At 43.0% G+C, this 22,038-nt stretch overlaps 3 protein-coding genes across 4 annotated transcripts in view; 2 read left to right on the forward strand and 1 right to left on the reverse strand.

Annotated features, from left to right (window-relative positions):
- LOC128769516 (uncharacterized) overlaps positions 1 to 4,288 on the forward strand; it is an 18,488-nt gene extending 14,200 nt beyond the window's left edge. Inside the window, exons 39-46 of the mRNA XM_053883299.1 lie at positions 948 to 1,319; positions 2,216 to 2,572; positions 2,737 to 3,072; positions 3,148 to 3,279; positions 3,511 to 3,663; positions 3,732 to 3,848; positions 3,910 to 4,083; positions 4,149 to 4,288. Coding sequence (XP_053739274.1) covers positions 948 to 1,319; positions 2,216 to 2,572; positions 2,737 to 3,072; positions 3,148 to 3,279; positions 3,511 to 3,663; positions 3,732 to 3,848; positions 3,910 to 4,083; positions 4,149 to 4,154 — 1,647 coding nt within the window. The 3' untranslated portion in view covers positions 4,155 to 4,288. The remainder of the gene's footprint in view (positions 1 to 947; positions 1,320 to 2,215; positions 2,573 to 2,736; positions 3,073 to 3,147; positions 3,280 to 3,510; positions 3,664 to 3,731; positions 3,849 to 3,909; positions 4,084 to 4,148) is intronic.
- Positions 4,163 to 15,643, forward strand: LOC128769517 (uncharacterized). Its single transcript, XM_053883300.1, has 25 exons — positions 4,163 to 4,341; positions 4,408 to 4,562; positions 4,625 to 4,737; positions 4,796 to 4,877; positions 4,949 to 5,086; positions 5,487 to 5,649; positions 5,728 to 5,843; positions 5,919 to 6,065; positions 6,495 to 6,608; positions 6,673 to 6,789; positions 6,869 to 7,027; positions 7,331 to 7,492; positions 8,885 to 9,047; positions 9,117 to 9,304; positions 9,371 to 9,466; positions 9,542 to 9,737; positions 10,288 to 10,475; positions 11,597 to 11,694; positions 12,484 to 12,668; positions 12,934 to 13,133; positions 13,207 to 13,372; positions 13,434 to 13,543; positions 13,613 to 13,738; positions 15,196 to 15,322; positions 15,419 to 15,643. The coding sequence occupies exons 1-25, from the start codon at positions 4,323 to 4,325 to the stop codon at positions 15,427 to 15,429; spliced, it is 3,339 nt and encodes a 1,112-aa protein (XP_053739275.1). The 5' UTR covers positions 4,163 to 4,322; the 3' UTR covers positions 15,430 to 15,643.
- Positions 15,644 to 16,139: 496 nt separating this feature from the next.
- On the reverse strand, positions 16,140 to 20,703 carry LOC128769568 (V-type proton ATPase subunit d 1-like). Of its 2 annotated transcripts, XM_053883388.1 has the most exons (9): positions 20,580 to 20,703; positions 20,367 to 20,510; positions 19,841 to 20,012; positions 19,416 to 19,594; positions 19,267 to 19,346; positions 19,114 to 19,191; positions 18,871 to 19,047; positions 18,723 to 18,800; positions 16,140 to 18,023 (listed from the first exon to the last, which is right to left on the reverse strand). In XM_053883388.1, the coding sequence occupies exons 1-9, from the start codon at positions 20,611 to 20,613 to the stop codon at positions 17,859 to 17,861; spliced, it is 1,107 nt and encodes a 368-aa protein (XP_053739363.1). In that variant the 5' UTR covers positions 20,614 to 20,703; the 3' UTR covers positions 16,140 to 17,858. The 2 variants fall into 2 exon arrangements, with proteins under 2 accessions (XP_053739363.1, XP_053739362.1); XM_053883387.1 differs by having other exon boundaries at positions 20,367 to 20,606.
- Positions 20,704 to 22,038: the final 1,335 nt, after the last annotated feature.

Here is a 22,038-nt window from a genome sequence, read left to right on the forward strand (position 1 = left end):
GGAAAGCTGGTGTCACATCTGGGCCGACCTTGGCGGGTCATGGGACTCTCTCAGCTCCACTCTGCTGCTCTCAGCGCGGTGTAAAGGAGTGGGCCGACTGCTGTGGAACATCAGGAGAGTGGAGGAGGGCGAGTTAGTCAAGACTGCGCTGATTATTCATGGACAAGTGGGAGAAGGTGGATCTAAAGGACTTGTAGGATTTGACGACAAGCTGGGCTCTCTCCATTTTTCCTGGTCTTTATGGGTGAAGGACTTCAAAGCAGAAGTGGGCTGGAGCCTTCACCACCAATGGGCTGTTCTGAAATCCATCATTCCAGACACAGTGACCTTCCAAGGTTCTGGGCAACACAACAGCACTTCCTTCTCTGCAGGGGTTCAGGTTTTATTCAACAGCCACGCTGTGCTCCTGAATGCAACCATGAGTTTGGTTCCTTCCTACTCCGCTGGAGTGAAGTTACAGCAAAAGATAACTGATCGGATTCCAGTAGTGTTGGCCATCAGGGCAGCAGCCTCATCGTCACAAGCCCAAATGGAGGTGGACAGTGACACCTGCAGTTTGCTTGTCAACCAAGAGAGGAGAGGAGGGGAGAGGAAGAGGAGCTGGATTGTTTCCGTCCATCAGCAATGTTTCTTATTGAAGGTTAGACAGGAAACAAGTCGACAAACTTGTTTCCCATCAGACGGAAACTCACAGAGAGACATCTGTCCCCGGAGATGACTCGTGATTTCCAGTTTTCTAACAAGCAAAACTGCTCCTGTATCCAAACCATTATGAAGGCAATGCATATTCTATATAACCCTAGCATAAAAGGACAGATTTGGTGAATTTTAGCCTGTGTTTTCTAGTAGTTTTTTAAAGTGGATATTTAAATAACAAATATTGTCAGTTATATACTGTACAGTACATGTGCTAAGATGATGTTTTTTTGCTCTTTATTGTGTACCAGACTCTCCTGCCTCCACAAATGTCAGTGAACGTCTCTCTCAGTCGCTCCAGCGCCTCCACCGACCTTATCACTGCTGTTCACCTCCTGAACGAGCAGAAAGGAAAGCTGCTTTTATCCCTCACCTGCCATCCCAGTCGAACTTTCAGAGCGTCCTTCCAGCACTCTATAGATCTACTGCGCACGTTGGGCTTTCTTCAGCAAGGATCAGTGATGCTCAGCGTCTCACCTTCTCCTATGTTGGCCGTGAACTTCAACCTGGACCTCGGCCGCTGCTACTTTAATGGCAATGTGGGGAATCCCAAATCTTCAAATGCTGAGCTCAGCCGTTTTTTGTATGCTGCGAACCTGACCAGCTACTGCCCTGCTCTACAGGTGAGATAGTCTCTTCTGTCAGTGGGTCCCAGTTATGTCCGCCTAACTTTGATATATACGACTTAAGTATGCTTTATTGTGCTTCAAAGACACTCTAATTTTTTGCTATACATTTTCAAATAAATGTGTAAACTACTGTCAATATACACATGTTTCTCTGTCACATTTCTCCGTCATTTGACAGAAATTTTCAGTGTAAATTTTAACAATTTTAGCTACTTAAAAAATATTGATAATTCTATTCCATATGGTTATTATTTTTATTTTTTAAATGAATGTAACTTTCGAAATTAATTGTTGCTGACATTGCTCTTTAAAGGTGTGCAACATAAGTCAATGTCATTTGACAATTGACATTACAAATTGCTTACTTTTTTAAGAGTATGTGATCAATGTCCTATTAACAAATGTATAAGGGTACGTTTATTTTTGACATTCAGAATTCAGACTTTGTCATTCTTGTTTATCAGACAGTGGAGTGCCATCATCAGGTTTAATGCGTTTTAGTGTTGATGTAATTTACTCACTTTTACTCATTCTCCACAGCTACAGTTCCAAAATGGGATTTTGTTAGAGCAATCAACATTTATAAAACATTTTCAATGAAACAACATTCTTTATTATTTATTTCTTTATCATTTAATTTAAGAGATTTTAGTTTGCTTTTCTTTATCTTCAATTATCAATTACACAATTGATCACTTAGGTTTAAAAGTTTATTTTCTGATGACATTAAAAATCTGTATTAGATAAATACTTTTTAACAAAAACAAAAGGATTCGTCCACTTTTTGCCATTACTTGACTTAACTGACATTGTCAAATGTGGATGCTGTTCTCAATATCTATTTATTTTTAAGTAGTTGCTGCATTATTTTGTCCTATTTTGTCTCCCAGGAAACTGTTCTTCCAGTGAGCCTGGTCTACACGGGGGTCCTCTCATTGGTTCCGTGCCAGCTGATGTTGACAACTTTCCTAAAAGCCGACAGTCAGGAACTGTCCTTGGATCTGGGCCAGTCCTGCAGCAGGTCTCCTCATGTGTTTGGGACTCTCAAGCACACATTCCCTGGGCTGAAAATCAGGGGAGTCCCACAAACCTTCACTGTCGAGGTCACCGCTCCCGGCGACCCACAGCCGACTGGCGTCTTGGTGATCAAGTTAGGGAGTTGTTACTTTCAAGTGGATACGGAGAGAGACGCGAGCGGGAGAACACTGTGGGTTTGGAGGCTGCAGTCCAAGTGTCCAATGCTTCAGGTAAATCTTGAATTATGCAGATTGGTAGTAAAAATATTACACTACAGTTATCATTATTGTTATTATAACTTTGTTTTTTTTCATACTGTAATGATGCCTACCTTGCTATAAAGCAGCTGTCCATACTGGAGCGTGATTTATCTTGCACCTCACTCCTCTGCCAGGCTCAGCTGAACGGCTCAGTGTGGCATGACCACTGGGGTTCATGGACAGTGAAGATGGAGACCAACCTAAAAGGGAGAAGAGGCCACCTTACACTGAACGCTCAGTCACGACCTGACTTATTTATAGAAGGCGAAGTCCATCAGAACATTCCTTTTCTCAGAGGTTTCCCTGGAAGCGGCAAAATTACCTTGAGATCCAGAGCCTTAGAGCAACAGTACAAAACTGAAGCCTTCATTCATATGGACGACTGTGTTGTCAATGCAGCTGGAGCTGTGATGTTACATCCTGGCCTGCAGGGGTCAGTGCTGTACCACAACAATTGCACAGTGATCCAGGTGAGGCGATTCCACGCCGTCGCTGCGTCCTTATAAATATAAGTAATAATCGATCAAGGTTTCATATTTTTGCAGGGATTTGGCAGTCCTGGTGAAATACAAGCGTCTGGCTCCTTAGCTGTCTCCCCTGCTGTTGCTAAAGCGCAAGTCTCTGCGGCGATAGACGGTACAGAGTTGCATTCCGTGGTGTCTCTGAAGCAAAACAAGGTGTGGAGCCTTTGGATTTGAATGGTTTTTTTCTTTTTTTCTACTAAACTTATTACATCCAGTAGTTGTGTTCTACTTGTCTCCATGTTGTACCTACATGAAGAAGTTGAAGAAAATGAAAAACACAAAAGAATCCAGAATAAAATAGAAAGAGAGGCCACAATTCAACAGAATAGTTTACTGTAAAATATTTGATGACATGGAATTTAATGATTTCAATCTTTATTTCAGGAGCAGAATGAGGTCCATCTGCTTTTCAATCACACCGTGCCTCTTTTGAAACGCTTTGGTGTTGTGTCGAATGCCGAAATAACTTTGAAATCTGGTCGTCACGGCAACCAGTCCTGCTATTACCTGCTGCACTGTAGCATACAGAAGCAAAAGGTGAGATACTAGTGGCTTTCAGCTGGACCACCAGTCATACTTTTTTGGCATTCGCTTAACATTTACAGTTCACTCAAGAAATCAAGATGGAGAAAACATCTGTGACGACAAGGGTGGAGAACCAATTGCGACACAGTTTCAGTTCTCTGAAGAAACTTGGGTTACCTGGGAACAGCAGCGTCCAGGTGAGAAGCTCTGCTGTGAACGGTGCATGACAACTAAGTTGAAGTGTTTCATTCTGCGCAGGTAGAAATCAGCTCTTCTGAAGGAAACACTCTCAACTTGCTCTCCCAGTTTGGAGAGCAAAAAGCTGGACTTAAACTCCGGATGAAAACCTTCTCGTCCAGCAAAGAGATGAGGGGAGTCATGTGGCACAACTTGACGTGGCTTCGAGATCAAGCGCTTCCTTCTCATGTTCAGGTAAATGCACATGATAATGTGCTGCATTCACTGATGTTGTTACTGATACGCCATTTCTCCTGAAGGGTTGATGCTCCGTTCAAGGGCCATTGTCTCAACTCCAGTCTGGAGTTCAGGTGGAGGTGGATGGAAACAAGCTCCTCATCTCTGGCCTGAATGTGAGCTTAGCTGATGGACGTCTGGCTACTCTTCTGGTCTTCTCACCCCGACCCTCCATTCAGAAACACTTCAGCTCTGTCATGACAATTCAGTTCAAGGGTCAGTCTGAACTAGTGTAATGCCTTGAGTGATCATTGATGGGTCCTTTGCTTTGCTTCACTGAAGGACCTTTGAGAAGCCTCTCGGTGGATGCTCAGACTCATGAGTGGAAATCCCACCTGGTGGGGGATATCGGGGGCTGGGGGTCACGCAGTGCGTCCAAGGAAGGCAGATTTACTCTGAAACACATGGTGCTGGGTCAAAGCAGCCCTGCCTTACAGGTGACCTCCAAACTGATGTACTCCATATAGGCGAGCACTTTCATATCTGACTCTGAATGCAGGTGGAAGCTTGGGGACGGCTGTCTGCCTCACAGTTGAGGTGCTCTGTCGCAGTGAACCCTGAACTCGCCTCTTCACTGGCTCTTATTATTCAAGGTCAACACTTGCCTGAGAGGTAGATGCATTATTTGCTCATTGAAAAACAAGCAAACACATCAAATGCCTGTGTTTAGCAAGGACCTGATGGTGAAGGTGGTCCAGAATATTCCACAGATACTCATCTTCATCCCATCTCAACTCACCCTCCGCTCTCAGGTGAAACATGAAAGAACGCTGTAATTGTTTCACTCATTTTACGATGAGTGTTTTCCCCTCATTCTTCCCAGCTCAATCAGTCAAGATCCAGTGTGGGAGCTTTGGTGGAGCTTAACTCGGGGCGGAGGAGGCTGTACATGCTGGGAGAGCTGGCAGCCATTGAGAGTGGATACAGACAGACTGCGGAGCTCAAACACTCGTATCCCCAGGTACTGTTGAGATCACAACTGTATTTATGGCGTTTGTTTTATTTGATGAAATTGTTTTGTGCCAAACTCCACTACTGATTCAGCTTAGGGCTGCTGCTTGTGGTGCATTTGTTATAAAAGCAAGAAACAAATGATAGTTTCATGGGCTAAAAAATAAAGTAAAATAAGTAACGTTTAGACCTAGCAGTTCCTATCAATCAAAGCTGAGCCCTCTGATTTCCTCCTACTGTCTGAAAACATGCACCATGCAGTAGCTCATTCATCCTCCTGCTGTTGCTGACTTGAGTGAAATATGTTTCACATGTGCTGATGCCATTAGTCAAAAGACAATATTCAAGCCTGGACATATCTATAACCCACTGTTTTGGAAATACAACTCATTCATCTTCTTCTTCTGTAGCTGAAGCTTCTGCCCAGGACTGTTGCAGTCAAAACTGTGTACGAGTCCAGAGACTGGAGTTACCAAGTCCAACATGGATCCGTGTTTGGAAATCAGGAGTTCAGCTTGTTTGGGTTGTACTCGTCTCCTCCGACACCACAATTTGGGAACCGGACCATTAAAGGTGAAGTTAACAGGCGACAAAGTTTTTTGTTCTTGACCAACAAGCTTCTACTCTACTTCTACTTTTGCTTTTAAACAGTCCAGATCACTTGTGTTCCCCGCTTGACCAGTCTGAATGCCACGCTGGAGGGTTCTCCAGCGGGTCGCCACGACAGCGTGTCACTGACATGGATGAGACATGGCAGACAAGAGCAGGTTGGGGCTCAAAAAAATAACAATAATGAGATGTCTTATGAAAATCACTGAGATAAATGGTGGCTTTGCATCAAGGTGAGCGCTGTCAGCTGGTGGAGTCAATCCCAGGAGGTGAATGAGACCAAACTGGAGCTCAAACAACCCTTCGTCTCAGCGGCTCAGCAGATATCCATTCACACACTGTCACGTGGATCAATGAGGGAACAAAACAGCAACCAGCAGGTGCATATTCTGGGACTCATGAAAAAAAACAAATATCAAATAATACAATAAAGTGGACTCATCCACAGAAAACACATTTTACATACACACTTTTCAACAATTTCCAAGTGTGTTTCTGTGTTTCCAAGGTTAGAAAGTTTAGTTTTTGTGAGGTTTCACAGAGAGGGTTTTCATTCCCGCCGCTAACATGTGTGACTCATTCTGACTTCAAGCTATTTGCACATTGTTTTACTGGGCCTCATTTAGTCCACGTACTTTTGGAATCAGCTCCCTTTACTCTTCCCTTAAACACACGTTTATTTGATCTTCTTTTTATTTTATTATTAATTGTTCAATGCTTTTGTGTCCAAGAAGTGTATTTCCTTTCAGAGACGTGTTCCTCCCAAAGGCTCCTCTCTTACTGAGATTTTTATTTCTCGTCTAACTCAGACCCACGTGTCCTGGGATAGTGCAGCGCCCGGGAACGTGTCCGTCACACTGAACAAGCAGTGGCGGCTCAACTCCAGCAGGGGGCAGGCCTGCGTTCTGCTTTCATCTCAGCAGGTAGCTGCACAGCCAATGCCCAGATGAAGTGGTACTAATTGGTATTGAAAATGTGTGTGTTCAGATGACTCTATCCACAGTCAAAGGTTGTGTATCAGTGGGTCAGGAGGGCAACTCTTATACACAAAATGCGGAGCTCAGCTGGGAAGACAGAAGGATCAAACAAGGAATGAAGTACCAGGTGCTCGCAACTTGCTTTGCTGGGTGAATGCACCATTAAATGTGATCAAACTTCTTATTTATTTTGTCATGTTTTGCAGAAAGCTGCCAGAGGAATGCAAAGTATCCAGGTCAACGTCGGCTTCGTCAATTTGTTCCCTCATCCATGTCACTCACGCACACTTGTGGCGAAAATCCGAAGCAACCTCAGAGATCGCCTGGAGCACACTGTGTTTTTTGGTCTCTGCCCTCCCGAACCTGTCAGTACACAAAACCGTCCATTGTTGACTAATATCAGTTGGCATGCTATGACATGTGACGTGCTTTGCTGCTAGAATTTGCCATTTCTGATTTGTAATTCCAAAACCTTTAAGGGTAGAACATACCACAAAAAATGATATTAATACATCTGTTATATCCAGGATATAAACTAGTTGATATAACAGTGTTTCAGATGCTCCGTTCAAAGACAGCTTATGAGGAACAGAGGGTTTTACCAGACTGGCTCTGAATGCAACATGATCCCAGGATGAAAACCATTCTCTCTCCATGCTTCTCTGAAGACCGTGTCTTGGGCTGGAACTCATCGAGTGAACTCCGGGAAGGAGCTTTTCCATTCTCGATCCCGTTTGTCCGTGACTGGGCATCCACCGCTCTGCAGTCTCACTCTGGCTCTGATCAACTCCTCCACTGCTCAGAGGACCAACGTGTCTGTCTTCACCGAGGTAAACGCTCACAAATCACTTGAAGGATTTAGTAACAGTCAGCCATCGGGGTCATGGCTTGACACTGCGATACATAGCTCAAATGAAAGTCCTGCCATGCTGAACTGATCTGTGTCCCTCGGATTGGAGCAGCTACTGATTATCTGTAGGCTGATTATAGCTCAGTTTAGTGGCGCGGCCTCTTGCAATGGTCTATTGAACGCCAGACATGGAGCGCCTCTTTCAATTAGACCCTAGGAGACTGAGAGCCTGGCCTTAAATCCCTTCTATATTCTCCAAAAGACCCCCTGTCTAACTGCCTCACAAACATGACAAATGCTGTCGGCACCTGAAACGCATTTTAAGCTTTTCTGTCTTTCATCTATTTCTATTATTACACCCTTTTTTATGTGAATAAACACAGTCATGTTTGGAGTGCGCAGGTGCTAGACAACCAATGGAATATAACTGATCATTTAATGACAAGACATGAGCAAAATATATGATATAAACAGCAGCTATGGTGCCACTAATTCACAGTAGTTTTTGGTGAAATGCCTGTGAATTCTCATACATAAGGAATAAGCGACAGAAAATGAATGAATGCATAGAATTCAGTTTCTCTTTCAATAGATTAATTATATTAATAATGAATTGATGCACCCAATGTGATGCCATAACCAAAACATTCATGAAGAAAGCGACTCAATGAGATTTTCCCGATGACTGGAAAGTTTAAAACACCAGGTTAGAAGCAACCTAAACTCTGTCATTCTGCAGTCAAATATTGAAATGTGATGAATCACGATTAATTTATTGTAAACCTGCTATTTAATTACTTTGTTTATTTATTTTTCTTAACTCAAGTCCCACTTCTACATTGAACTTCTTTTTATGTGAGACAGAATGTCACTAAAAGATGATTTAAAAAAACAAAAACAGTTGTGTTATTTAGTAAATAGCTCCTGTGAGGCCCTGTCTAACCAAGTCAAGTAGAAGAAAACATATGAAGGACAAAATAGAAAAAATAAAAATGCTGCTACATTATTTATTTAAAGATTATTTTTACGAGTAAATTATATATTCTCTACTTTAATAGTTGAGAGTAATATGGTATGATATGGCAAGAAATATGGTCCAATCATTTAAATATAAGGTACTGCAAGTACATTTCTTGTTTCTTTTAAGACATGCTACACTGCAAAACATAAATATACATGTTTATATAAATGAATACATATGGAGAGTCATAAGAGTAATGCATTATAAAAAGGCACAAAATGAAATGGCAGCGATTTGTGATTTTCTGGCCACATGTGGCCCTGGTAAGTGCTGGCCCAGGGCCGTATGTGGCCCCTGGGATGTACATTGATCAGGTTGAGTACTTACGCTCATGTACTGTACGTATCTCAGTCAAGGGTCGGAAACTGGAGCGTGGAATTGCAGGGCAGCGCTCTGTCCGGCCCGGTGGGGTCTGGTGTGCAGCTGCAGGCGATACTGGACGGTAAAGAGAAGATGTGGCTCAACAGCACAGTCGAGGGAAAATGTCTTCAGACCACAGCGGGTCTTAAAAACGGTAAATAAAACTCTTATTTCCTCTGCCTGTCCTATAAACAACCTCATGTGAAGATGATTTACTCGTCAGCAATGGGACGGAGCGAGAGCGCCACCGCGCTGGTGTGTGTGGGATCCACTCCGGGCCTCGTGTTTGATCTGCAGAAAAGGGATGGTGGCAGTGAACCTAAAGGTTTAGCTAGTTTATCCGTGGAGACAGCCAGTCAGAGGGTGGTAGTGAGAGCGAGCGGCTGCTTGGATTGCCTGACTGCACTGGAGGTAGGGTGAGCAGCAGAGACTGGTCCAGACTCAAACAAGGTTAATGTGTTTCTTCCCTTCTCACAGGCACGAGTTCAAGTGTTGGACACTCAGCTGCGAAATAATATGCTGGAGAGGATGAAGGCGTCACTGCAAGTCGTGAGGGAATTTCAACTCCAGGCAGTAATGAGACCCAAGCATGTCCAAGGTTGCTGGTCTGAGTTGTGCTGAACGTTTTGGCTTCTCTCTTTCTCTCAGTCCAGAGACGGTCAGTTGCTGCAGGAGCTGTTCGATCAAGCTCACCGGCAAGCAGAGGCTCTGCTGGTGAGCAGGGATGGTGATGTGATGTCTGGATGGAAAACCAGTCCCCTCCGCCACTTCTTAACCGTCACGCTCCCTCGCACTCTCGGGCTGCTGCAGCACGCTTCAATGTTGGGACAACAAGAACTGAAGAGTGAGTCCTGGCAGCTTAGAAGTGATGTGTCGGCCAAAATGTGTGCACAGTGAAAGTGTCCCACATGTGCGAAATCACGACTTGATTTATCTGACAGGGCAAAAACAACTTGTTTTTCCTTCAGCTGTGTCCTTGGTGTGGCATCAAAACAAGTCTTTTATGTTTTATGAGTTTTGGTTTGTGTGATATTGGCTCACATGATGGTTTTTAAAATCCAGATTTTGTTGACTGGAAACATGGATTTCATCTGTTTAGGCAAACACTTGTTGATCTTGCAGTCATTACTATAAGAACAAGACAAGTGTCCACAAGAGGCCACAAGAAATAACTCCAACAGCTCCATATTTTAGTCTATGAACTATATTGCTGCATGCAAAGACAATAAATCTGAGTTTGTATCAGCTTAAAACCTGCACAGTACAGGCCTTAAAATGAGCTCATTTTGGTTTCACTTATAGCAGTTACTTTGCAGACAGCAGCCAATTGCTGTTAAGAGGAATTATTGTTGCTGTATCTCTGGGATGGTCATGACAGAATATTATTTTTTCAGGACCTCTGGCCACCCTGGCAGGTGTGTACCAAGATGTGAAGGGTCAGAAGGTGGAGGCACTGTGGAGGGAAATCGTGTCAGTGTGTAGGGAAGGTCTGACTGAAGTCCTGACCGGACTTTTGGAAAACCCTCAGCTGAAGCCCCTTGCTCAGGCAGGTGTGGGCGCACTCAGTGTCGCTCTGGATGTGGTGAGTAACTGAGACAGACTGTGACATCAGTCATCTTTTTGATTCCGTCAGGTTAAGGAGGAAAATTCATCTTAAATTAGAGAGTAAGCTGGTGTCAGAGGGAGCATCTTCAACTCTTTAGGCTGAGGTGGGCTGAAGTTGCGCTGGAGATGGTTGAGGTGGGCTGAAGGTGGACTGGAGATGGGCTGAGGTGGGCTGAAGGTGGGCTGGAGATGGGCAGAGGTGGGCTGGACATGGGTTGAGGTGGGCTGAAGGTGGACTGGAGATGGGTGGAGGTGGGCTGGAGATCGGTTGAAGTGGGCTGAAGGTGGGCTGAGGTGGTCTGGAGATGGGCTGAGGGTGGGCTGGAGATGGGCTGAGGTGGGCTGAAGGTGGGCTGGACATGGGTTGAGGTGGGCTGAAGGTGGACTGGAGATGGGTGGAGGTGGGCTGGAGATGGGTTGAAGTGGGCTGAAGGTGGGCTGAGGTGGTCTGGAGATGGGCTGAAGGTGGGCTGGATATGGGTTGAGGTGGTCTGGAGATGGGCTGAAGATGGGTTCACGTCAGCTGGAGATGGGTTTAGGTTGGCTGAAGGTGGGCTGAGGTGGTCTGGAGATGGGCTGAAGGTGGGCTGGATATGGGTTGAGGTGGTCTGGAGATGGGCTGAAGATGGGTTCACGTCGGCTGGAGATGGGTTTAGGTTGGCTGAAGGGGGGCTGGAAATGGGTTGAGGTGGGCTGAAGGTGGGTTGAAGATGGGTTCACGTCGGCTGGAGATGGGTTTAGGTTGGCTGAAGGTGGGCTGGAAATGGGTTGAGGTGGGCTGAAGGTGGGTTGAAGATGGGTTGAGGTGGGACATGGGCGCGCCAAATTTTCAGGGTGTCTGAAAATTTTTTTTCCGCTTCAGTAGATTCCTATCACAGATTGTTAGCTGAGAGAACTTTATTGCTTGACATACACTTTGCATCACTTTAGTTTACATTTGGGGAGTTTCTTCAACATCATCAGCTCATATTGCTTCATAACAATATGTTTGTTTGGAACCATGTGTTTGGTCCTACCATTAGCACACAGTAGACGAGTATGTGGAATTTGCGTTGTGATCTCAAGAGAGTGTGATTGATGTTGTGATCTCTGAATTAGGCTGGACAGCACACATACCAGTGGACAGACTCCCGGATTGCAGCGGCTCTCTTTGGAGTCAGAAAACAACTGGCGTCTGTCTACAGATTTTCTCCGAGGTACCTCTCATGTCTGAGTTTCATTTGAAGGCAAGGCTTTACGGCCTCTCTCTCGTAGGAATGCTGTCTCTGGGATGTTATTGTGCTGAGCTAGGAAGCTTGTGAATGGAGATATTTATGCTGCTATTTATGTCATTGTAAGTAGTAGGGAAGACGTTGTACTTGATGAAAATGTAAGGAAGGACATCACGGTTCCTCAGTAAAGTAACTGGGGGGGAGGCTTATAAGAGGCTTTCATGAAGATTCTCTCTTTACTACTTTGTTTTCATCCCGAGCCTGTGTTTGCACAGTCCATCATGGCAGCAGCTAGTAATTGTGTCAAATAAAGATTTTATGAAACTGTAAAGGCATGAATTTTGACAGCTCCCATTATAATGTGTGATGAGTGGGTTCCAGGACCAGATGTAGTACAGAGTGATGGATGTGCTCTTCTTTGTAGCTGATGGCATGAAGTGTTGCTTACATTTTACATCACCATAAATAAACCACGTATCCATATGTGTATCAGCTGCATATTAGCCAGTTCGTAAAGTACGAGTTAAGCCTGACTTTTCACAATAATAATAATTATAATAACAATAAGCAGCAAATGATCGTATTAATAGATAATACCGTATGTGTTCCCCAATCTAAAGTGATAGCAATATCTGAATGTAATCTAATATATATTTTTGCTTGAGCTGACAGAGCGATTTCAGTTGAATATGAGCTACCTCCTTCACTGAGGCATCACTGACTGGTCTTTTATAGACTTTCAGTTGGTTTAATTTAGTGTTCTGCTTTTTTCAGAGACGGTTCAGTTCTTGTGTCCCTGCCGCTGCCCCCCATCTCCTGGTCGCGGCTGGCTGAAGTGGGTGTGGTGGAGCTTCTCTTAGAGCAGTGGATTTTGAGGCCCCTGCAGACGCTCCTCTCCATCAGACCCGCTGCTGAACTCTATCGCCTGAAGAGGAAAATCATGGACAGCCCTTTCCTTCGTGAGAAAGCCTTGTACTTACCTTGTCGTGGCTTAGAAGTTCAGGCATGGATTGATGGGCAGATTACAGGAAAAAGAGGGAAAAACAAACGGCCAGTCCAGCTCTGGCATTTAAAATTTTGGCTGAATCTTAAGGAAAAAGAAGGAAACTAAAGCGTCTCCATTGGCTCATAATTAAGATTTGATCAGAGACGACACGACTTCACTTGAAGACGTCGCTTTAACTGATGTCACTTCACCCACTTGTATTCTGTTTCCTTTGTTAGATCGAGCTGTGGTGGTGGCAGACCAGTTTGTCCTGACGTTCGACGGCCATCTGCACGCACTCCCAAGCTCTTGCCCACTTCTCCTTTCACAAGACATCAGCTCTGATCCCTCCTTCACGCTTGTGCTGAATTCAGACTCGCAGAATTTCCTGCTTATGGAAATAAACAACAGCTCGATCAGCATCCAGAACAATGGACAGGTGTCTGCTTCATCATGTGGCTTGTGATTTAATAGGTTGCTAACATAAGCAATCTCATGTGACCCTGTGGCAGGTGAAGGTTGACTGCAAAGTTGGGACGCACGTATCACACAGTGGCGGCGGCGTCTCCGTCAGAAGAGGGTCAAACTTCGTCGAGGTGTCCAATGAGAGCGGCGCATCCTTGTCATGTGACCTTACCCTGAGGGTTTGCAGTTGGACTCTCAATGGATGGCTCCACGGTGGGTCAAAAAAAAACTGGAGCTAGTTTGACATCAGTGTTGATTTCTTGATGTGTCTCAGGAAAGTCCGCCGGCGCGTTGGGCACCAACGACAATGAACCCGGTAATGATTTACCGTTGCCTAGCGGACCCCAGGCTGAAAACATGGAGAGCTTTTACAGTGCTTGGCAGGTTGGTGTAGCATTTGTCATGCATATCCTCACATGAGTACTTGAAAAAAAGTGTTTCCTGTGTCTTAAGCTAAGTAAGGGATGCACCAGACGGTCAGCTCCACCAGAGCCTTCCCCTAAATCTGCCGTAAGCCCAGTAACATGTGGCTTGCTTTTCTCTTCTGCTGATTCTCCACTGAGTTCCTGCTTTAAAGTTGTGAGTATATCTATCTATCTATCTGTCTGTATGTTTGTCTGTCTGTCTGTGTGTCTGTCTGTCTGTTCTGATCATGTACTGTAAGTCATGTACCGTCCATATCAGTCAAAAGGAGCAGAGGAAATCAATGATAAACTTACTCAGCGTCAGGAGAACCAGACTAAGGCTGCTTAGTTTTGAAGACAGAAGAAGGAAGGAGAGAAAAGTGATGAGAGGGAAGTTGTTTTATTCTATTCTGCATCTCACGATAAATTCGATAAACACGCAGCTCACTCGCTGTATTGGACCTGCATACGTGAACATGACCGCGATGGCGTGCCGCGCTCTCCAGCTCCGCGGTGACACTGGCGTGTGACAGTTGTGGAGAATGTGGTGGACTTTGGTTCACAATTGTAGTTTTAAACTTATTTTTAATACAGGGAACCTTTGATAAAGACACTGGTTGACTCTGAGTCTCAGGATCTCTGGATCCGTGTTTATTTTATTAGATGGAGTGGTCCTCATAGGTCCTCTGGTGCGGTTGTCTGCCTTGGTTCACATCAACACATGCAGGTCTCCTGCTGTGCTGAACGCTATGGTGAAAATAGTTGGATATTGGATGGACCTCCGCTCCGGTGTTGGCAACAGTGTCCTCTTCTGCATCCCCATTATGGTTCACTGATCATGGACACACTCTCACAGACAGCGCTAGTGCTACCAGCCGGCATCAGTTAGGGACCATCAACAAATTCTAAAGCGCTCAAAGTATTAGTGAAATCTTCAATGAGGAAATGAAAAACAACCATTTTAGGAGAGAGAATTGTGAAAATGTTTTTCATCACACGAGACAAAGGACTGACAGTTTGTATCATGATTTGGAGAATAGAATATGACTAAATGGTCATTTATTCACATTATTTCTAATATTTCTTCAATAGCATCGAGGAAATGTGTCCAGACTGGTCCATAGTTTAAGTCAACTGTTCAGAGACATGAGATACAGCAGACAGCCGGCTCAATTTAACCCCTAAATAAAACTGGCAGAGCAGTCTGTCAGACACCAGCGGCTTCTACCAGAGACGTGAAACATTGAATTACTCTACACTGAGTTAACTATTATATTTAAACATAAACAAGTAATGATGTTGGAGACAAACTGAACTAATAAGTTTAATCATAAAACAGTTTCAAGAGAGACTGTAGTGTCCGACAAATTTATTATGATAATTATCGTAAATTACAACATGTATCACGCTAACATTTTTTGTCCATATCGCCCATCTCTACTGGCCTGTCACCTTTTAGTGTTTGTTAAGCTGCTGGAGTTAGGCAAGTTCCTAGAACTAGACAGCTTCAGGGACCTTCATGGCCTTAAGAATTGACAACCAGTTTGATGCACAATGACTGGAGAAACTCATGATGCGAGACAGAAATGACGCTGAATTACAGCAACACTATTGTCGTCTGTTTGCGGTCAGGTGCACCCGGGCCAGTTCCGTCGGGCCTGTGAGACGAGCTCACCGAACGCCGCTTGTCGATTAGCATGGGCTTTCGTCCTGCTCTGCCAGCAGAACTACGTCCCCTTAAATCTTCCTCCACAATGCGGTGAGTTACTACCACACGGAACATGGTGATCTGTCGTGACACTCTCCCTCACACAAAAACAAATTGGCTGATTTTTATTTCCCCTTTATGTTTCAGCAAGAGCATGACTGCTGTTAGGTTTATGGGGCGCACAGTGATTTATGACGCACGTTAGCTGCTAAAAGAGACACTTTTATGCCACTGCCTCTGTTACACCACATATGTTTAGGTTTTGGACGTCCATGTGACCTGCAATTACCTCGGTTTATACCCATAATGTGAATCGACTAACCTACTGTTTTGTATGATGCATTTGCTCCTAACAAAATCAAACAAAAAAATCTGTTGGAAGAATAAAATATATTTTTGAAGTCAGCGTATTCAGCTTTTTTGAACCACATCCTTGCCTCTTTCTTAGAAGTGTCAGCCTCCTCTGCTCCATGAAAGCGTTTACTGTAAATACCTCACTGTCCCTGTGGGCACATTGAAATGCCTAGCTGTCCGGTGCATGCCCAATTACTCACTGTGAATTGCAGTGTTCTGCCGCTGTCTTTTTTTCAAGGAATCCTTGAAAAGCGTCCATGAAACTAGTGTCTTGTGAAGACGCCCTGAGGAGCTGAAGAATCACGAATGATGGATTGTCTCCATTCAAAGTGTAGCCTCCCTGAATTTCAAGTGGCCCATCCTCGTGAATAGCCTGCAGCTTGCTTGATAATGGATTTGAAGTGAAGCATTCTTGCTTGTCGACATGTTTCAGGGAGCATGGATGAGCTAGCGTCAAGTCGCTTGAATATTCTCCTGTCTAACCCATGGCCCAACAACTCATTTCTCACCCTTAACACCAGCACTTGGCTCTGAGTGCCCTCCGACGTCCAAGTGGGTGATGTCATGACTTTGCTTTGTATACTGTATATCGAGTGCTGGAGATGGCGAGTGCCCTTGGTGTCAGGAGTATTAGGACACACTACACTCACACGTGAACACGTAAGGCGGAGTGTTAGGGTGAGACTTGGGACAGGCCCTAAATGTTATGTCTGTTATTTCATTTCAAATTTAGACTTTTCCCCCTAAAACTAAAAACAGCCTTTGAGATTGAACTCTGTTTGTTGCTGATTCTTCAGCCTAACGCATGTATTTAAACCTCATATGAGTCCAGATTGGCCCTGTGCCTTGAGTTTACACCTTACTTTTACACTTTATTTACAGGGAATTGACCTCTGGATTTAACATCTGGGGTTAATCTCCCTCCACGGTTGGTGCCTCATTCCATAAGTACCATCCGTAACTACTGAAAATGTCTCATCTCAAGTGAAGTATCTGTGAATAGCTGGTGGTTTCGTGTGATGCATCCTGCTTCTTTTCCTCAAATGTGGCATCCTATGGCCTTGCATTTTTTTCTGAATACCATCAAGGGAAACCAGGTGTCTCCTTGAATAGCCAACGGTTATGTAACGCAGTCAAACGCAAAGATAGTGATCGTTGTTTAGAGGATAAAAGCAGCGCTGATGTGGTTATTTAAAGGCCAGAATACGCTCCTCTTTTACGTCTTTCCATTTCAAACAGCTGCTCCTCTGTGAGCCGACTGCTGGCAGCGCCGACGCGCCCCGTCACAGGACTTCTCATGTCCTTGATCCCAGATGCCGATTTTACTAGAATGAAACTCACTCGGTGTAAATCAACCTTGGCTTTTACGCGGGGAGCTATTTCACAGTGATGTGAAAAAAAGACAGTGTTTTTGTTTTCATGTCCAATTCGGGTAGTGTTGGTAGATCAAACGGCAAGAATGACGTTCAACCGGGCGACATCTCCCTCCGCGAGCTAGCTTGACGTTAGCAACCACCGGCAGCTCCATGGTCAGACTGTTTAAGCACCTGATTTATACTCTCAGATAAGCAAAATTGGAAAGGGAAAAACACTTTTGGACAGGCTCATTCCGCCAAAGGTGATTTAAGAATGTTGGCGTATTGAGTACTATAACAAAAAGTTTCAGTTTGCGTGGGCCAATATTTGGAGGTAGGTAACTGATACTTCGAGATCCAAATATTGAATGGACTTTCAGGAGGTGTGACATTGTGGCATGAGAGAGGAACGTCGTGCTGGGTTGTTGTGTAGCAGCAGGCGTGAGTCTCATTTTTTTGGGGGGATCTGCTTTTTGTCATCGATGCTAGCAGAGCCTTCTTGTCTTGTCTCCGCAATTCCTGGAACGTAACCAAGCTGTCCGTGATGAGATTCACACTGTGTCCTTGTTCTGTGCGAAAATGCCATCCAGGTGTCTTCAGCTGAGAATGAGTTCAAAAACATCTCCACTGTGTTGGCATGTCAAAAAGCTGTTAACCATTAAGAGGTGAAGAAGAGTTTGCAGGCAGGCTGGGATTGAATGGGCTTGAATGAGCAGCCAGCCTTGCAATTGTTTTTGGTAAAATTGCTTGATGATCTGGTTCATGGATTAAATGACCCTGGGGGTTTTGTGAGTTTGTGGTAGAGACGCAGCCAGTGGAAGCCAGGGAGTCCGTGTGTTCATTGGAACTGACACACCTGTCAGTCAGCAGCATGACACTCACTGGAGGGTTGGAATGTATTTGTGTATCTTTGCCTTCTGCCTCTGGGTGACACACTCAGCGATCCACACAATGTTCCGAATTTCCTGCTCCTTTAGCTTGACGTAGGCGTAGAAAACCCCAAAGTGAAACTGCTGCAGGAAAGTCATGGAGTTCAGCTTCACCTGAGGGGAGCGGAACCAGAACATTATCTTTTCACGCACTCTCTGTCGGTTATTCATGCAATATATTTAAAAATATACATGTATTTAATTGAAATAGTATCATACAGTACAATATTAATAAAGTTGTTTAAATCAAATCAATAGATCAATAATTTATCATTATTATTAACGACAATAACAACAACAACAACAACAACAATAACAACAACAACAACAACAACAATAATAATAATAAATACATAATTATTTATTGTTATTACTATTATTAATAAATTAATAATAATATGTTTTCATGATTTTCTCTTTCTTGTATAAAGTGTTTAATAATAAATAATAATGTGTGTAACACAAATTTGATCATTTTACTTTCGTTTTAGAACTGATTGTATTATTGATAAATATTTTTATATCATTGTCCTTTTTCTATCCTTATTAGTTCCTTACAATTATTTAATATTTCATAATAAATCTCAATCCAATTAGGGTTTTCTGATATTCAATTTAATTAATTTGACTTTTACTTTCCATGTGTGTTTATTTTTATAACGTATAATAAGTTGTTTCATCTGGTTTTGAATTCAATGCACAAACAACTTTTTCATTATCATTGTCATGATCACCATCAAACATATTTCTTATACTCAAAAAACAATATAAATTATGAATATATATATATATTTTTTTTAATTACATATTTACCTCTTGTTCAAAGAATCTGTTCTCCAGAGTCTGGCCGTCGGATCCTGGCTCAGGCTCTTCAAATATCATTTTATATTCCTAGAAACGATAAGAAACAGATCCATATCAAGGCTCAGTTTTGCACCAGATGGTTGTGTCAGAGACTTACTGGGTAACAGTCAGCCACAGCTTTCACCTGCTCAGGACCTTCTGCTTTGGCTAACAAGAGCAGACCTTCAGGGTGAAGTCTTCCACAGGTGGGAAACAGAGACTGCCTCTCAGCGGGGCTCAGATCCGTTTCAAAAGAGTTGATCGTGATGATGAAGGCCCGTCTGTCAGCTTCAAACTGGAGGACACGCACGCGCAGACTCGGCATTAAAACAACAGCAAAAGCAGTGTCGACTTTCGCTACCTCCAAAATGGGGCACATGGTGTCCTCAGTGGCGCCACCCGCTTTTCTGCAGAAGCGGTGGAAAGACTCCAGGTATGACTGAAAAAGACGATAACAAAACGTTGACCATTGTTTATGAAGCGATTTAAAAAAAACCCTGGTTCGTGTGATGACCTTGAGGAGTTTATTTCTGAGGATCTCCGCTTCCATCTCATCCAGGTTGGAGTCGGACAGCGCCTCCTCGAAGAACTGAGCTGAGAAGTAAGACCTGGAAACGTTAGCTCCATCTATGATGTCAACAATATGGCTGCATGGGTTTTTACCCAGCGGCGTGTCCACCAGGACGTTGGAGTAAAGCTCTGTGGGAGTGAGTGCAATTCCCACGGCGGCCATTTGGTCGAAGGCTCCCAGTGGGTGGCATCGTGGCAGCAGGTCTTCAACAGCCTTCTTTTTCAAGGCTCCGGTAACCAGCATCACCACGTTGTCGATCATGTAGCTGTAGCTACAGCGACGAAGGTTGGGATTTCAGTGTAGGGTTCAGTTGGACCAATAGTCAAGTGTTCCAACTATTGCAGTGCACTATGGGACTTATGTATTGTTATTACTGTCGAAAATGAATATATATTTTTTATGAGAAATTAAATAGTTGTATTACTGTTAGCATTCTTACTGTTATACAAATGAAATACAGTACTGTGATGAAGCCCAAGTTGCCGTTTTATTTAGCAATGGCGCAGCTGTGACGTACACGACGTAATCCAGGAAGTGAGAGAGAGGAGGGAGCGAGTTTGAGCGTAGGCAGCGGAGCTCAGTCACGAGGTTCTCCCTCAGCTTGGTGTCCATCAGACACACGGTCAGGTCCTCCTCTGTGGCCGAGAACAGCTTCCCGAAGTCTGTTGTCTGGAGGTGCAGCCTCATGTCTGCGGAGAGAAGCATCACGCACGGTTTTTGCGACATCTATTTACGTTTACGACATCTTATTGAAAAAAAAAAGAAGAAAGGACAGTACTGATTGTTTGAAAATATATCACAGCGCAATATATTACATTAATTTTAATAATTTTTATTATAGCATTTCAATTAATTGCAAAAGTAGTCATTTATTTTATTGTTTAAAAAATAAATAATGTGTAAAAAAAAATATTTTCAGAATATAAACAAATATATTTCTACTCTCCAGGCCCACCTGCACATTCTGAATGAAAAATAAATAAATAAACTAGACTATATATTTTTTTAATAATAAAAAAATAAAAATAAAAATACAACAATACCGTCCAGCGAGTCACACTGCGTCAGGTTATTGTAGTCGTCCACCGTGAGCAACCCGGCCTTCATGCCTCGCACCAGAGCCTCCAGATAACCGTGGTCCACGTTGAAGCTCAGCTCCGAAGGAACCGCCATGATGTCAAAATGTCCTGTCGGTGAATGAACCATCCGAGCTGTTTTTATCAGCTTCATTCCGCCGCTGACTAACGTCCACTCACTCTGTCCTGCTCCAGATGACGCTGACATTTCCATAGCTGCTTAAAAATAATCACTTCCTTATTTGCACCTCTCTGGAACTTCAACCAATGTAACAGAGAAAAGCTGGACAACAGAGAACTGAAACTCCAGTCCTGAAGTGGACTGACCCGTGGGGCTCTGGATTTGGTTCCAAAAACCACTCATGTTGAGTTCACTTTGAACTCTAAGATCACAACCAAGCTGCGTTGGCTGAATCAAGCCTTTGTGAAATATGTTTTTGCACAGTCCACTGGAGTTAAAAGCACTGCCAAAAATATTTATCTTCAAGTCGTGATCACATGCAGTGTGTTTTCAGTTCACTCTTTAAACTACAGATCATCTTCTGACCTTTAATGGAGAAAATCATTTTCACTTCAAATCGTTTTCAAATTTGTGAATTATAATAAAGCAATTGGTTTTTTTTTTTTCATATTTCCATGTTGAGTGTGCTTCTCTATTTAAATGTATTATCTAATGCTCAAATAAAAATGTCCTCCCTGAGATTCATATTATCAAGAGGAGTAATGGTGCCAACCAAGATGGCCAAAAGAAGTCAGTGGTCAAGAATCTAAGAGGTCAAAAATAAGGGATTAAACTAGAACAACAACAAATCCCCAGGGGAAACTCACTGAAGAATAGGAGAGAACAGAGACCTTTATTCGGAGAGAAAGAACTTGAAATTCTCTGCTGTCCCATGAAATTTGTAAAGGACCAACATAGGGCTCAAGGTCACTAGCCAACATGACCCACAGTCAGGTCAAGAACCTATCTAACTGTTGGTGTGGTTGTTTTAGAAATGAATATTTTTATTTGTGAAATGTGGATCCTAAAATAGCATTGACCCCATTTCAAATTAAAACAAATCAAAAACTGTTGGGCAATCACAAGCCCTTTTTCAATCATTCCAGCTAAAGTATATTATTATGAATGTGTTTGTATTTTCCCTGAAATATAAACAGACTCATATTTTCACACATTTCCTTTTAGTTTATGTTTCAATATCTTTCTATCTTTCAAAAATGCATTATAACTTTTAAAAGCAGTTTTCTTTTTTTTTTTTAATGATTTAATGATTTGAAATTTAGATGCAAAATCACTGTCTTATTATACAATTTTTACTATTACCATTTTACCAGTAAATCGCCATTTTATATAATTATTTTTCTTGTGGTAAAATAATATTTGAGCCATGATAAGTGTTTTATTTTTTTTAAGGGTACATATTTTCTTTTTTACATTGAAGCCATCTTTAAAAAAAATGTTTTATTAAACATAACAGTAATGTTGTTACAATACATTCTAATATTCAAGCAAATTGTTCCTCTGATCTGCTTTATTTGAAATTTCACAACACAATATGTTACATATTGTGATATTTTTTTAACACAGTATTTGAGTTTTCTAAAATCCCAATTTTACTTTTGCATGCTTCTATCTTAT

Source organism: Synchiropus splendidus, chromosome 13 (assembly GCF_027744825.2).
Source record: "Synchiropus splendidus isolate RoL2022-P1 chromosome 13, RoL_Sspl_1.0, whole genome shotgun sequence".
Classification (NCBI taxonomy): Eukaryota; Metazoa; Chordata; class Actinopteri; order Syngnathiformes; family Callionymidae; genus Synchiropus; species Synchiropus splendidus.